The sequence below is a fragment of the Aythya marila genome (assembly GCF_965140915.1).
Source record: "Aythya marila genome assembly, chromosome: 3".
Classification (NCBI taxonomy): Eukaryota; Metazoa; Chordata; class Aves; order Anseriformes; family Anatidae; genus Aythya; species Aythya marila.
The window spans coordinates 114283112-114299067 of NC_139044.1; the positions used below are offsets into that span (position 1 = coordinate 114283112).

Genomic DNA, 15956 nt, shown 5'->3' on the forward strand with positions numbered 1-15956 from the left:
AATATGAATGGAGTGTTGGATTGACTGAACAGGGAGCTTTGAAATAAATATCTAAGAAATGTTTGGATGAAATGGACATCTTTACAGACATTTGGTCTGCATTTCTGAAATGTAGATGATTAAATCCACATTGTTGGCTTCTTCCCCCTCTGCACTATGTCTTTCTTTACATCTTGCAAAAAATTTATGAACAAAGTTATTGTAAATCTGCAATGTCTGTCTTGTCACTTAGATTCTTTTCAGAAATGCTGCCTTGCCAATGTAGACATACAATCCTGTATGATTAATATTTATTACTTATAATTCTAAATACAATGGAAGGTCACCAAAAATACCCCATGTAAAGGAGACTGGAGCCCTTTAAAACCTCACTGGTGATGGATCCTCAGTCTTGAGAACTGGGCTCAAAATCTTAGCAAAACACTTTTCTGTGTAGGATTTCCAGTATTTCCTGCTTCTGACTATGGCTGAAGCCAAAAAGCACAAAGGTGAGCAGAAGTTACAGATCTAAAAGCATGAGCCTAGATTTCAAACCCAAACAAAGGTCAGAGAATGCCTGAACCTGTCCATAATCTTGCATCAGCCTATAATAGAGTTATGAATAAAATGCAAAGCTAGGATGCAGAGTGAGACTGGAATAACCACAGAATGGGCACTGTAGCTGATGGGAAAACAGTTTATTTTTTACCTTCTTGTATCTATCAATACATTTGTCCAGATTTTTCATGTGTGTGATGTTGCTAGAAAAGTGAAAATATTTTGGTTTTGTATTACTGATTGAAAGAAAGGTAGTTTGTGGAATTTTCGGTTTTATAATGAAATCCTAAAAAGATTTTAAGACATTTTAAAGCAAACCATCTTACAAAGAGCTCATTGTGCCAACAGCTCATTTTCTCTTTGGTATAAGCTGAACCATTTTTAAACATCATTCTAAAAAAAAACAGATGTAATTTGAGGTTGCTGAGATCAAGTGATTGTGATTTGGCCCTCTTCTAGCAAAACTGAAGACAGATTCAAGCATTTCAGAACAGGATTCAGCAAACTGGTGAAGATCTGGAGACAGAAGTAATCAGGACAGCCCCTGAGCTGGTTCATTTACCCTGCCTGCATCTGCTGCATGTTCGTATGATCTTCTTTAGGGCACTAAATGCAATAAGCACAGAGCATGAAGCTGTGTCTGCCTCTGCATCTTCATTCAAAGATCACTGCCACTGTGATTAAGCAAAGCCGCTAACTGAAGCACAAACCTAGAGAGTGACAACTGAGGAAGATTTTGTTCGGCATGCTCATCGCCAAATCATACTGACAGTGAAAAAATCCCAGTTACCATCAATCAGACACCAGACTTTTCACTTGAAACAAATTTGCACAGTACTGCTAACTGACAGAGCCTTCTTGCTCAGCATGCTGAGTGAAAACAAAAAAACAAAAGACAGACAGAAAAGACCAAGTGGATTAAAATAAATAAATAAATAATTGCCTTAATTTAAAAAAAAAAAAAATCACAAATAATTCCAAACTCGTGAAGAAATATTTTTAACGAGCCACATGTGCTTGTGCAGACACTTCTAATCTCATTAGATTTTTCTGGCTGCTATTAGTGTTCTCTGAGCCAGCTGATTTCTCAGCAATATTTTAAAGAGTGCAAGCACTTTGCCCTCCAGTCTAGCCGCTGTTCCAGTAGCCCATTCTAGGGGAAGACTTGGGAGTTCATGGATTTTCTCTGGAGGTTTTGGAAAGTTCAGAAGAAATTGATCACTGCATGCGAAACAGCAGTCAGCCACAAACTATCTTCATAGTCAATGAGCAGTGCTCTGCTCCCAGCTGGGTTAGAGTGAAAAGTGGAATCGTCTCACCAAAGCCATGAGATGGCTTCAGATCGTCACCGCTGTCACACAGCAGAGGCTGGCTTTACGTGTTCTCTCCAGTCTTCTGGCTCTCTGGCTGCAAAGAGGTTCCTCGTAAGGTTTCCCCATGGCCTCAGCCTGGGGGTTCCCTCAAATCAGCACAGCTCTCTACAGCTCTGATCAGAAGGAGAGCCACACCAGGTGAGAGCTCAGCTTTATTTCATCTTTGAAAACAATCGTAAATGTTCCCAAACTGAAAACTGAGAGCCATGTACACCATGATACATATTAGGGCATGAGAATTTTATGCAAAAGAGCTGTCATTCTGGATTTGCTACAGTAATGTGCACATAATCACTACCCCAAAGCAGCTTTTTACAGGCAGATGCTCCAGATAGAACAAAATAATCAGCTTACAGAAACCAATCCAGCATCATTTAACCTCAATGGCTGAACCTTGGAGGAGTGGGACTAAAGCATCATGAGTGGCTTTGTCCTAGAGTGCTTGCCAACTTTCTGGCTGGAAATGTGCCTTCTCTCTGCTTTAGCCTGCCCTCTTCGAGGCTATCAGAGTGTACAGCTCCCTGGTAAGATGATGAGCGCTTGATGGTGACCCATCTGGAGCCCAAAGTGAGGAAAGTGTTTCCCCTGTCTGGAATTTGTATGCAGCAACAGCTTGCTCCTGCCTATCCACGTTTCCCAAGATAGCAGTATAAAGGAACTGGCAGCCATACAGTCAAGACGATGATATCCTACTTGGTTTGGTTAGCTGTGCCAATTCTGGCTATGGGCTTGACTCAATATGCTGCCCCCGTTAGTGCTGTCTCTACAAACTAGCAGATCCACTGGGCACTTTGGCATTAGCACCGCTCTTCCAAGGGCTGCCTGCTCAATTGCTCAATCACTCTCTTTTGCTTTAAACTTCAGAATCCAGAAGCATCATGTAAATTTTATGCAAAGTAGCATCTGCAAGTCTGACATATTCACTCAGGCTTCCCCCTCTTGCGCCAAGTTAAAAATAAATACCCTATAAACTCTTGGGCCTGCTAAGACAAAAAATGCATTCAGATAGTTTTTTTTTTAAATATAACTGCTAAGAGCATTACTCCTTTAGGGTCAAACTGTTTTTTTCCCCCTCTCTCATATTTTGTTCCTGCCTCAAGAATTTCAACAGCACTGAAAAAAGTGTCCTTCAAATAGCCTACAAAAGAACCAGTTCTACATGTCCCTAGTTGACTTGCTTGATATTTCAGCTAATATCATATTTTCAAAACTCCAGAGAAAACAGGTGCTGATATACCCCAACATAAAACAAGGAACTAATAAAGTGGACTCATTTCAAATACTGATTATGAGTAATACTAGTTGTGCCAGATCATAGGTTCAGTTTTCAAAGGGTCTCCACCCCCTACACTAGAGTTGCCTTCTCCTTTCCCCAGTGAGAGGCAGATTTGTCCTGACCAATACACTTGAACAGGTGAAGTCACAGGGATGCCAACCAGATAGCATAATGATAAAATATATCTTAAGGCAACAAGGAGAAGTGTCTGTAAAATGGGAATCCCCCAGGGATGCTGAGCCGCTGCAGGAGTCAGTTAGGACTTGCTGAGCCGCTTGGCCACATCTGCATAGGCTTGCTCGATTTCTTTGTCTGCTGCACAGGTGTTGGTGAATTCATCCCTGGCATAAGCATTCTTCAGGTACCGCCAAAGGCCCGTCATCTCTGTTGGGAACTCAAAGTTGCGGTATTTCTTTGCAACAATCTAAACCAAAAGACAAAAGAGGGAGAGAAAAAATGTCCTGCTGGTAATGTATTTCCAGATTTCATTTTAGAGAGTTTCTTACTCTTTCTTGTAGTATAATTAACAGCAAAAGAGAAAAATGGGTAGTAAGATAATAGAGCGGGTTGCCCAGAGAAATTGTGTATTCCATTATTGGAAGCGTTGGGTTGAACAGGTCTTTGAGCACCCTGATCTAGTGAAAGATGCCCTTGCCCATGATTTTTAAGGGTTCCTTCCAACCCAAACTATTCTATAATTCTATATATGCTTCTTTTATATGCCTGGGGACACATGGGCTTGTAATACAAAGGCTCGAAGAGTGAACATTGGTTATCCCGTGTCTTGCATACTACTTGGCATAAGGACACTCTACTACAAGTGCCTGGCAACTATCTACAAATTGTGCCCTTTACAGTACCTAAAATTCATTAACTTCACTGTGTTATTTTCTAGTGTTTTCCATCATCTTTATGTGCATCATTTCTTAACTCTGAGATGCCAAATAAAGGATCTTATAGCTGAATCACTAATAATAATAATACATTTAGGGAAAGGCATTAGTAACAATTAATACATAACATTTTAATATTAGTTATTATATTTAACATTACACTACATTATATATTTACTATATTTATATTTGTTATATATGTAATATATTTTATTTGGCCAACGAAGTCAGAGGATATAACTACCTACAGCTGCTGGAAGGCTTTATCTGTGTTCTTGAAAAGGAAATATTCAGGGTGTTATGGGTACCATGACTGAGAAACCAAGATGACTTAGACATTATAAACAGCACTATTAGGATAAACTGGGGGGAGAAAATGATTATTTCAAGACTTGTTAGACTCGGAAATTGTCTATCAAGGGAAATTTTTGATTTCTAAAAACACTCAGGCCCTTATTCAGCAAAATATTAAAGTGCATACTTAATTTTAAGCACCTGTATAGTCCATTGAAGTCAATGGGACTAATCTGTGTTTAAAGTTAGTTGGCTGGTTAAGTTGGATTGGGACATTTCAATATTTCTGTAAGAATATACTGTATAGAATAATCTTGTGGTGACAGAATGAACTAGCTGATAGGAAGGGATGGATTAGCTGATTTAATGAGTGCTTCCAATCTCTAATTTTTCTGACAGTATAAAATTGTTCCTGAGCATAAATTACATACATATGTGCCACAGAGTTCCCCTTTATTCTTAAAGCACATGGTAGAGCTGTTTTCCATCTCAGATTTCTTAGGACAGTCATGTTCTCAGAAATGACTATGATTTGTTTTTATTACCAGCATCCACTTGGTATATGAGGCCTTATGCTGTCCTAAACTGCATTTAATTAAGCATTCTTGCCTTCAATGATATTTCATACACACATGGGGAAGATAAAACCTGCCGGGCAACTAAAGTCAAGATTTTCACAACTTCCAGCACCCATTTTTCATCAAGTGAAAAACTCTTAATACTTTACCCTTTTCTTCCATCTGTAAAATACTTTTCAGATAATATACTATAGTTATGCTTGTCTTAGAAATATTTTAAGCCTCTTTTGACATCTTTCACTTTATCCAAAGGAAGCAGGAGCCATTAAGGGGCCACACAGTGATTTTGCATTGTCTGACTCCAAAGCCACCAACGAAGATGAGCCAAAAAGAAAAAGAGCTAAACCTGTGAGGATATTATACATTTCTTACCTGGTGACTTATGCCTTTTTTCTTTTCTTTTTGCATGTGTGCAGTCAGCTTCCAGGCTCAGTTTATGTTTTGGCTCACCGAGCCAAATTAGATGCATGACTTGGCTTTAATTCCTAGCTTTCTTGCTTGCCAAGGTCTGCCAGGTACTTGCTTTATTCTAAATAAACATGTAATCTGATAAATTAAATAAATGTAACATTTGGAAGTCAGGATGATGTACATCATTTGCACTGTACCAGCGACCATTGGACATCGTAAAACCTGGATCTCAGCATTGACTTTGATTTGTTAACTTCTCTGTGTGAAACACCAGCTGGAACAAATATTCCACCAAAAGATGGAATGTCTCTTAAGTTACAAATGGGTGGGAACTGACTAAAGTTTTGACATCTCTCTTAAGAATAATGGGAAGTAATTAATATGAAAGATGGCTTTTACCAGCAGCAGGGTGAGAATACAGAGACAGGATACCCAGATCTTAATGTTGTCTTTGCTACTAACCAGTGATGGGACATTTTCCCCATGTATTAAATACAAAGTGGCTTTAGTGAACCTGCAAGAAATACTGATGAAAATGTGTTTCAAGCTCTGCTTTTCAACCTATATAATTGCTCAGCTATGCTAGGGAGCACAGAGTGAGTAAATACCTGGGAATTACATAGCGTGTAGCACAAAACCTCATAATGTATGAACCAGAGAACTTCCCTGGCTTCTTTGTCCATCATGTGGCACCTTTTACCTTGACAACATGGAGTTTGGGCAGAAGGTTGCAGTCAGCAAGGGTCAGGTCATCACCATCCAGAAACTTGCGTTTAGACACCTTCTCCTCTTCAGTGCTATTTGCATCAATCTCCTCTGGCAGTGGGGTCCTCAGATAGTCATCCAGCTTCTTCAGAGCCTTCACCAAACCTTTTTCAAGGGCTATGACAAAAAGGAACAAATAAGTGGTTAAGAGAGGGTGAGAATTATTTAGAAATACTCATCATCAGTGGCCATGACACTCAAGAAAACAAAAGGAAAAATACACACACACACACAAAAAAAAAAAAGTTGTAGTTTTACAATTCAACACTCTTCCAGAGCAATTAAAGGCAACAGCAACAATTCCAAAGATGCTAACCAGAACTCTATTGAGCTGTAAGATACACTATAACTGAAACAAAAGCAATATAACAAAAACTAAATACAAAGCTAGATAAAGGAGATGAGATAGTTAGCCATCATTAAGATTTCCCTTACTTCAGGTTCATTTAGGTGCAAATTCTCTCTTTGATATGTCTCAAAAGGAGTGCCACAATGGAGATAGGACTTCAGACCTCAATTATTAAAGACTGTCCCACACTGCTGCTGGCTCTAAAGCATTCAACACTTAAATTACACTTAGACTTAATGCACAGCAACATGTAAAAATTTTACTAGAAAAAATCAGCCTGGGCACAGAATTTGTGTTCATATGCTTCACCAGAAAGAAAGTAGAAAAATCTGATAATAACAGTATACTTATAGAAAACTGAACTGTACACATTGACTCTACACAGGCTTACATGTTATTTAAACAGCAAACGTTCTGGGGCAAGAAGGATCTTTTGCATCTCTGTTTGAAGGGTGACAAGCATGATAGGGTCCTGGCCCCTGATAAGTGCCCCAAACTGTTAAAGCAATATAAATAAGAAACAGCAAGAATTTACAATGTGAAAAAATAACAACATGACTCATGGGCTTCAGGCCAGAATTTCAGCTGGTGAAAATTACCTGCCGTGATTTATACCTGCTGCAGACCTGGCCCAGAGTCAGCATTTAAGGCCTAATCCTGTAAAATCTTGTATCTCTGAGTAACTTACTGCCATTTAAACTTTAGGGAGACTACTCAATGTGTCGAGTTACTCATGCAGCATATCACTACAAAGCCTAGGGAGATAAATATGTTTATGGAGCACAACGTGAGCTTCAAAGGGCTGCCGTGTTTGCCCCATACAGGGCAGGTTGCTGGCACAGGTAGCTCTGCTGGCTCTGCTGTCAGCCACTCCTGTGTTTTTGGCACGGAGGGAAAGGCAGCATGTATGGGGCCACGGAGAGAGCAAGAGCTGAACACCACAGAACATGATTTCTCTGCTGCCCTGACATCCATTAAACCTTGTGCCAGGGGTGGAAGTCAGATTAAGCTGCCTGGTGCCTTGCTCCCACTAAAGCCTCTTGGCCAAGCAGCAGGGAACCACACCAGCTCTCTTGTGGCTGACTCTTAGACACAGTGGCAAATCCTGGCTTAATTGATTGACCAGAGGAATGACTGCAATCCAACTGAAAACACCCCAACAAACATAGCAGGGAGGAGAAGAATTTTATTTCTGAAAACAGATCATCTAAAGTGACTGAAGTGCTGCCATCCATAAAACAAAAGTGTTGCCATCCCTTATTTAATCAATTCAAATTGCATTTTGACACTGACATTCTGCCGTCAGATCCTGGCAGTGTTGTCTTTAATCATCTGCAGCTGTGCTCCACCACACAACTTCTGCTGAAGGGTAGTAACTGCCTTGCGTGTAATATTACCCCATGTGGCAGCACTCGAAAGATTTAGCAATCTCGTCTTGGTTTGACCCATAACACCTGTTGAATAGATCTCTTTCTCTTGGTCAGCCTCAGACTATATCCTCTTACAATGAATTCATTTAGGGACAATGGAATCAAATTACTGTAATTGAATTCAATTTTGCTCATTCAGATTTTAGAAAACTGATTTAACTCCAAGTATTTTCCAGCATCCCTTTTGCCCAGTAAGATCATTAGTTCTTTGAGTGATCTGTGCAGTATTTCCAGTGGAAATGCTACTTTAGATACACTATGCTAGTCCATGGGGTTATGTGTGTTTATAAAGACAGGACCATGTCCAGGTGACATGGATTTATGTAACTTTTTCTGGAACTTTTTGGGGCTTTTTTTTCCCTCTTACTGATACATCAAAATGTGTCATAGTTGTCTCAAAAACAATGCCTGGAGTGGAGCCTATTTGTGACAGTGGGAAAAACATCTATCTGAATTCATACTTGGCTCTTTCTTACAGCTGCTTTAGGCCAGAAATAAACATATGTGCAGGGTTCAACACATCCGAGACCTCATTCACAGGCTCTGCTGGAACTCACAGGATCCTGAGATCTCCCACTGAAGCCACTACAAGGTGGGACCATTTCATATTCTGATAATTAAGAACTACTACTTCTGACGCCTGTGAACCCATTTAATTAATTAGAACTCTTCTGATCTCAGTAAAAGTCCCAGAACAGCCAGAAAATAGAAAGGCAGCAAACAAGGGAGAAATTACTTTCTTTCAACTGAATAATAACAGCATTTTGAAAAGCTAAGAGAATTACAAACCTAAAGTTGCAATTTCAAAATTTAGGTGCACAGGGTGGATTTTTTTAAAGAATTTTAAAAATTTCTTGAAATCTTGTCAAGACATTTTTTGAAATCCATATGCAAATACCCACATTGCTAATCCTAATTTCTAGGAGCCCTGTTGTATTCAGATTCCTCTATGTAAGAGAGGTAAAGCCTTAGTTTCCTTGAGAAGGTCCTCAGAGAAAGCCACACTTGAAATAGCAGGATGTGTAAAAGAATCTTGAAAATATTGAATCAAGAGGCTTATGAGCCTGATGTCTCAGACAGAGAGCGAAGTGTCTTGTACTGGTATGGGTGAGAGAACTGCTTCATGGATTTGAATTCACCAGTGACTTGCACAAGTGAGAGGTACCAAAAGCAGATCTGATTTTTATTTCTTACCAAATAAATTAAATAATAATAATAACAATGTGTGTGAAGAGCTGAGCTTTTAACAATGGTATTTCTCTGAAAAGTGGAAGACTGAGGTCCGAATGCCTTTTCAAGGTGGTCAGCCCAGACCTCCAAGATTAAATCCCACCAGTGGAGTATTGAGTAATCTGTACGGCTCTTCTGTGGAACTTTTGCACTTTCCATAAATTATTTCAATGGATCATCACTTAGGGCTGATAATAGGTAAAAGCCTGAAAAACTGTAATTTGGTCTTTTATCTGGTCAATATTTAAGAAACTCCATTAAAGATGAAAAAACATGAGCAAAGACTGAGAAATAATCTCCTCCAAAAAATCCTACAGCTCTGAAGGTTTTGGGTCCCTTGCTGAGAGAAGAGCAGTCTCAGCTCACATTGCAGAGCAAACCAAGCAGAAGACAGATTTCAATCTGAACCTGCCACACCATGGATATTTTGTAAAAATCTGGATGACAACTATATGTTGTCTCCTTTGAGAACAAAAAGAGCAGGAGGCACTCACTAGGGCCTTGTGAATACCAGTCAAAACGCTAGACTGAATGAAGACATTTCAAAAGATTTGACTAACTAAAGAACGTGCAGTTTTCCATTTGTGAATATATTACCCACAACAAATGTCAGAAGTGGCTAGACAGCTAATTCGCAATTTATCCTCATGGTAACATCATTAAAGAACAGAACAGGTTGGTTGATAAGAGCTGAAGCTCCATCCAAGTCAATTGTTGGGATTAATCTTCCCTAATGTGCATAAATAAAAATAATTGTTTTGAACTGAAGACCTTGATGTTTCTCTGTAGTTAGTGGAGTCTTCTTTTCCCTGCCGTTCATGGTGTGAGTGACCCTAAATCAGCTGTATGGAAAAATTTTCCTGAAGCAGCTCATCTCAGCCTTGTATTTTGCTGGTAACGTCAGGGTGGAGGATTCAATATTACAACACCAAGTGGAATTATGCCTGAGAATGTGGCTCTCTGCTGTTTTTGAAATTTCTATCTCCAATTTCTTCCCCACCCTGTAGACTCGCACTGTGATCTTAGAGATCCCAAATGTGACCAGCCCTGTGAGAGGAGCCCTGTCATCAGGTTACTGTTGCAACATCTGCAAATATCTGAACTCACAGAAGCCATCTTTCTGGCCAGTGAAATCACTAAGCAAAAGGACACGAGCAATGCATTGCCTCCACAGAGATGCACTGAATATAAATTCAAATTCCAATAAGTTTTACCCGTGGATATTCAAAATCCGTGGTGGAATCTCCTCTCTCACCCTTCACTGCTGTGTTCTGGGTTATTTATGCAGCCAAAGACAATTTACATCAGTCACAATCCTGCTGTGTCATCCCAACAATAGTGAACAACGCTATCAGTAAAAAAAAAAAAAAAAAAAAAAAAACAAAAAACAAAACTCACGAGCTCTGTGAGTTTCCTCCTCTCCACAAAACTATGCTTTTATACAACTTTCCTTAAGAATTCTGAGTTAGAAGCCAGAAAAATAGCACTTTCCAACCTCAAAGCAACCACAGAACACTTAATGAATGTATTACCATCTGTCAAATGCACGGGGTGAGGTTCAATTTAGCTGATGATACCTAATTCACAATGACGCTCTGTTTTCAGCAAAAGGTTACTTGATGTTGAACAATGAGATTAACAAATCCTGACATGCACAGAAATACAAATAATGTAACAAAAGCTAATAATTGGCAAAATTGTGCTCTCAGTTACACTGACATAAAAGAGGAGTAACTCCACATTGTCAACAAGCTATTCCATATTTACTCCAGTTCAACCAAGACCAGATTTGGCTCTGTTATTCAACTCTTCAAGCAAAAACTTCCTTAAACTATTAGCCTGTGCAACTATTTCCAGGGGACAAAGAGAAATCCTTCTGTCTTGAAACATTTATACCACTGAATTGAACTGAACAAAACATAGGAAAATGTAAATGCACAGAGCAATCCTGCAAGTCAGGAGAAGGGCCAGAGTCAAAGATTCATTAGTAGATAGTTTGGGTGAAATTTTGGCCAAACTGAAGCCTGTGAAAGTTTTGCTGTTGACTTCAGTGGGGTTAGGATTTCTCCAGCAGCTTTTAAAGCCAAAAAAGGACTATTAGAATCATTTAATCTGACCTCCTGAATAATAGTGGCCATAAAACTTCCAGCGTTGTAGGTTGTTTCCATCTCTATTTTCTATGGGTCAAATAAGGCTGAAGCAAAATGGAAAGTAACTAGAAAGTAGTAAAAGAAAAATGGTTCGGAAAAAGTAAAACTGATTCAGACCATCCACACCCACTGCATTTGCAGAGGTCAGACAAGGACTCTTCTTCCCCTTCCTTGAACTCAAATATTTCCTTCCTTGTTTAATGCTGGGACGAGGAGAAATAGCAAAGCAGACAAAGCACATAAACACCAATCTCTGTGGCCTGAAGGAGCCACTGGAAGGCAAATCATTCCATCTTAAAATAGTAGCCTAAGAAAAGCTGAATTACCACCAGAAGAGCCTTGCTCTCTCTTTTGAGAACAGGCAGACTGGCCGCCTAAATTTAAAATAGCTAAAATTGGGTGAGATGACTCCTGTTTTACGTGTCTGAGTGGAACCATTTGCAGGAGGAGGATTTTACTTGCTGGTTATTACAGCAAAGCATGGACAGCACAATAAAAGCAGTAAGAACAATTGATTCTTTGGTCAAATTAAACATAAAAACTATTTGATCTACATTAAAAGAGAGTAAAACTGCTTACATTTTTGAAACAGTCTTAAAGAAAGATAACATAAATTTTCCAAAGGTTAAAAACAAAAGGAAAATTGTGTTTTAGGTTGTTTGTTTAAGTCATGCCTACATGTTCAATCATTTTCAGGTGACTTTCCAAATATTTATAATCTTTGAATTAAAATTTTCATTTTTTTTTTTCCAAATTCAAAAAGAGGAAGAAAAAGAAGAATCCTTTGTTTCAAAAAGATTAGGAGAAAATACTTTTTCTTTTCAGAAGTCATTATTCACCACATTCAGCTCACATTTGACCATAATTTAGAATACCAACACCTCCCGTGGTATTTTTTTTGTCAAATAAACATTTTATCACAAAATATTTTGTCCAAGCCAAAGTAAAATATATGTGGCCCTCTTCAAAAGGGAATACCACTGATAGCACTGTGACAACAAGACTGAAAAGTCATTGAAGTCCTGCAATATGATGGCATTTGTAGCTATCATCTGAAATCACTTGAGACTGACCTCAGCAGAGTTGCAAGTTTCTTAATTGTCAAGCCTAGGCAAGTTCAACAAACAGTGATCCATGTACAAAAATGAACAATGATTCCTGCTGCTACCCTGGACAACTGATTGATGCTTTTTCTTTTTACTGCTTTCTTCCACTGCCCTCCAGTAAGATTTATCCTGTAACACACGCAAATGAACTTGGTGAAATATGCAATGAGGGAAGAGAGGGAACAGTACATAAATATTCACAGTCTCACACAAACAATCTGAGATTTATTTCTCCTTTAAAAAAACAAACCACCTTTCCTGATCACTTCCAGATTCACAGAGTTTGATATTATATGAGACCCAATACTGTTTTCTGGTAGGAGAGGAAAACCAGCTAAGAAACAGCAATTTAAGGTAAGAAAATAATATCATTCTACTAGTCTGACAGTCTGATTAAAGACCAAGGATTCATATTTTCACTCTCTTTTTTCTACATCCTGCTCATTTTTTATTTTTTTTTCAGGCAGGCTCAACAGAGTATTGTAACTTTAATCTGGATAGATTAATCCTTCTCACATGGAGGAGCTGCGACTGCAATATGTATTACTGCCACTGTACTGCATATTGAACAGTTTATATTTCTCCCCGTGATTTCAATACAACCCTGGAGATTTGAGTGCTGCCTTGATTTCCTCTGTTTAGCCATTTAAAAGACAGGTGTCTCGTCTCAGCTGGTTTTGTAGGCTCCCTCTCTGCCCAGAGGTACAGAGCATCTCTGGAGAGCAATCCCCTCCAGCTGCCCGACACCTGATGCAAGCTGGTGACTCACGCCACTCATGCCCTTCTTGCTGCACGAATCACACATGAAACCTAAAGGACTAGCTCAGACTAGACACCTAACTTTCGGGAAGGTGAAGTTGGGCAAGATGAATCCCACCCTTGGACTATAATTTCACAGTTCACCTAAGTGATGTTAGGATAATACCCACCATTCTTTTAAAGTTACTGAGATATTTAGGGTTCACACCCCAAAGGGCAAGTACATCACTGATTTGAGCATTGCAACATCCCATTTCCAGGCATATTTCTGCCCTATAAAATCCCCAGTTCTAAGGAGGATCTATATTGAGAGGCAAATGAGTGGTTAGTCACTAAAAGGAGAAGGATGGAGGTGTGGCTCCCATGCATCCAAGACATTAAGATGCCTAACTCTGGGCCAAAGGTAGTTTCTGGGGTGAGTCACCTCTGCTATTAAAGATGTTCCACTCCAGATAAATAATTCAATATTCACTAGAATAGAGACTTGAGCATGTTCCCACAATAAAGGTAAATGCCCACGCTGAAAAGTAGCAATCCTCCTGTCTGTTTCCACTCGTTTAATGAATCAATGAAGACCTTGTTGTGTACACAGAGGAGAACCGACCATAAATAGGCACATATTTTCCATGTACATACATTCCGTGTATGTCCACTGAGAGCAGTGGAGTTGCTAAACCCCAAGAGCACTGCAGCCAGATCTCAGGGGAACATGGAGCTGAAATAGAGACATTAGATAACCAAAGCAACCTTAGGAAACCAGACACCAGAAAATCTATTGAGGTACTTATGGGTGGGACTCACCTTGTCTACCTTCAGCTATCTAAATGTTAGGTATCTAGTCTAACCTAGCTGTCCAGGGCAGATATATTAATAATGTTAAAATGCAACACTAAAGGAATTTCCCTTCCCTTCCTACCCCATCTACAAACATCTAGGATGTGGACTGCTCAATCAGAGCTTCATCCTAAAGGTCTGGGATATTTTGACAGACCTGTCAAACTCCACAAAAAGCACATTGCTATATACTTGAGCAGAAACCTCAGTTCCCCAGGTAAATTTCCCTCAGCCAGAGCACAACGATTCACAGGAGGTTACCTGGATTTGGGAGACCTGAGTTCAAGTCTTTTCTTCCAAGCTATTCTACATGACCTTACATAAATGATTTAAATTCTCTACTTCCCATATACAAAATAAGGATGATAGCACTCTTCAACCACAAACTTTACATTGGTAAAAGCAGTAATGTACCAGCTATGAATATTTGTTTCAGGTTAGAAAGAAATAAACTGTAACTACAACAAAAGTAAGAGACATCATCCCATTTTTGTGGTAGCATCTGTCCTACTCCCAAATTAAACCTGTTGAAACAGGTGAATTGATAACGTCTTCAAAAAGAAAACTAAACACATAATTCTCAAGTTTCTAGAAAGTTTGTTTTGACTTGGTTGTAGTTTTAGGTTAAATCTCATGTTTATTCCTTCCCTTTTCTTTGTTTTAATGTGGAGGCAAGAAATAAATATAATGTGTGTAATGTTATCATGAAGAACACAACTGGAGTACCTCCAAACTGGAGCTATTTTTTAAGAAAACCCAGGTGTTAGAGAAACACCAAAAGCAAGGTTCATTTCCAAGTCTCCTAGGAGTCCAAGTGACCCTGAGGGCAGGAAGCAACTGAATGTAAAACTACTGGCCTACAAGTGCCCCAGGAAGGGTAGTACCTAACTTGCATTTCACAAATCATTGTAACCCTATAGCAGCATGTAACTGACAAGCATCTCTTCTAGATCACGTCCCCAAGGGCCTAATCCTGACATTTGCAATGCTAGTCTTGTGCAGGTGTCCCTAACCAAGTGTAGACAAGCAGCAGCTGATTTGCATCAGAACCCTGAAAAAAAAAAAAAAAAAAAAAAAAAAGAAATCCCTACGCATTATCAAGCCATTTAGTTATAGCATGAGATTATCACTCTGGTATCTTGATTTTTAAGGTACTGTGTTTTTACTCTGAGTGTGAAGTTTTGTTTTACTAGCACAGAGCAATCAAGGTGATTCTGGGACTGACAAAAAAGAATTAGCTACATTTTTCTGCATTAAAATAAGGGGAAAGTTAGCTTCTGGTAGAGCATGTAACTGGGCTTCTGTGACAGTGCTGTGGGGACCCCTTGTGTTCTAATGTTTAAGCAAAGAAAATTGTTCTACAGGCTGTTGATGCTTCCAACTTTAAGATTAATTTATTTAAATCCTGGAGGTATAGTGGAATAAAGTCCCCTTTTCTTTACAGCGGGATAATCCCAATTGCACTCCAACAATTCCAACTAAGTTATTTCACTTAAACAGCAGCGAAGACACATGAGAGGGAAGCAGCAATGCCTAGCCAGCAGAATCTGAGAATGAAATTTTAAAGCTTATTGGGTCCCCAAATCCCTCTGTTCACTTAGCAGATCTCAGCCTCAACTTATTTTTATTTTAATGTTTCTGGTATCCTCAGGTTCTGCTGGCTAGGCACTGCTGTTTCCCTCTCATGTGTCCTTTGTGCTCAAAAAAATCATTACTGAGATATATTAAAAAAATAAATAATGAGACAATAAGAATTACAAATGACTTGCGTCTTTAGTCTATTCCACTGTTGCTCTGCTTTTGAGATTTTTTTTTGAAACCCCACTAAATGACTTAGGGATCATCATGCTTGTGCCTTAACTTCAGTGTTCTGAAAGGAGCAGCAGCAAAAAGATTAAATTATGCTGGGATGCCTAAAAAATTTCCAAACAGTAGTAAGGAGGTCATACTCCCTCTTTTGCAACAACCCTG

The 15956-nt window shown here is 39.1% G+C and overlaps 1 protein-coding gene across 3 annotated transcripts in view; it reads right to left on the bottom strand.

The window, feature by feature from the left end:
• Nucleotides 1-662: 662 nt before the first annotated feature.
• CLIC5 (chloride intracellular channel 5) overlaps nucleotides 663-15956 on the bottom strand; it is a 68955-nt gene continuing 53661 nt past the window's right edge. For all 3 annotated transcript variants that reach the window (XM_082756466.1, XM_082756465.1, XM_082756467.1), the window contains 2 exons: nucleotides 6063-6244; nucleotides 663-3610 (listed from right to left, as the gene is read on the bottom strand). In XM_082756466.1, coding sequence (XP_082612592.1) covers nucleotides 3443-3610; nucleotides 6063-6244 — 350 coding nt within the window. In that variant the 3' untranslated portion in view covers nucleotides 663-3442. The remainder of the gene's footprint in view (nucleotides 3611-6062; nucleotides 6245-15956) is intronic.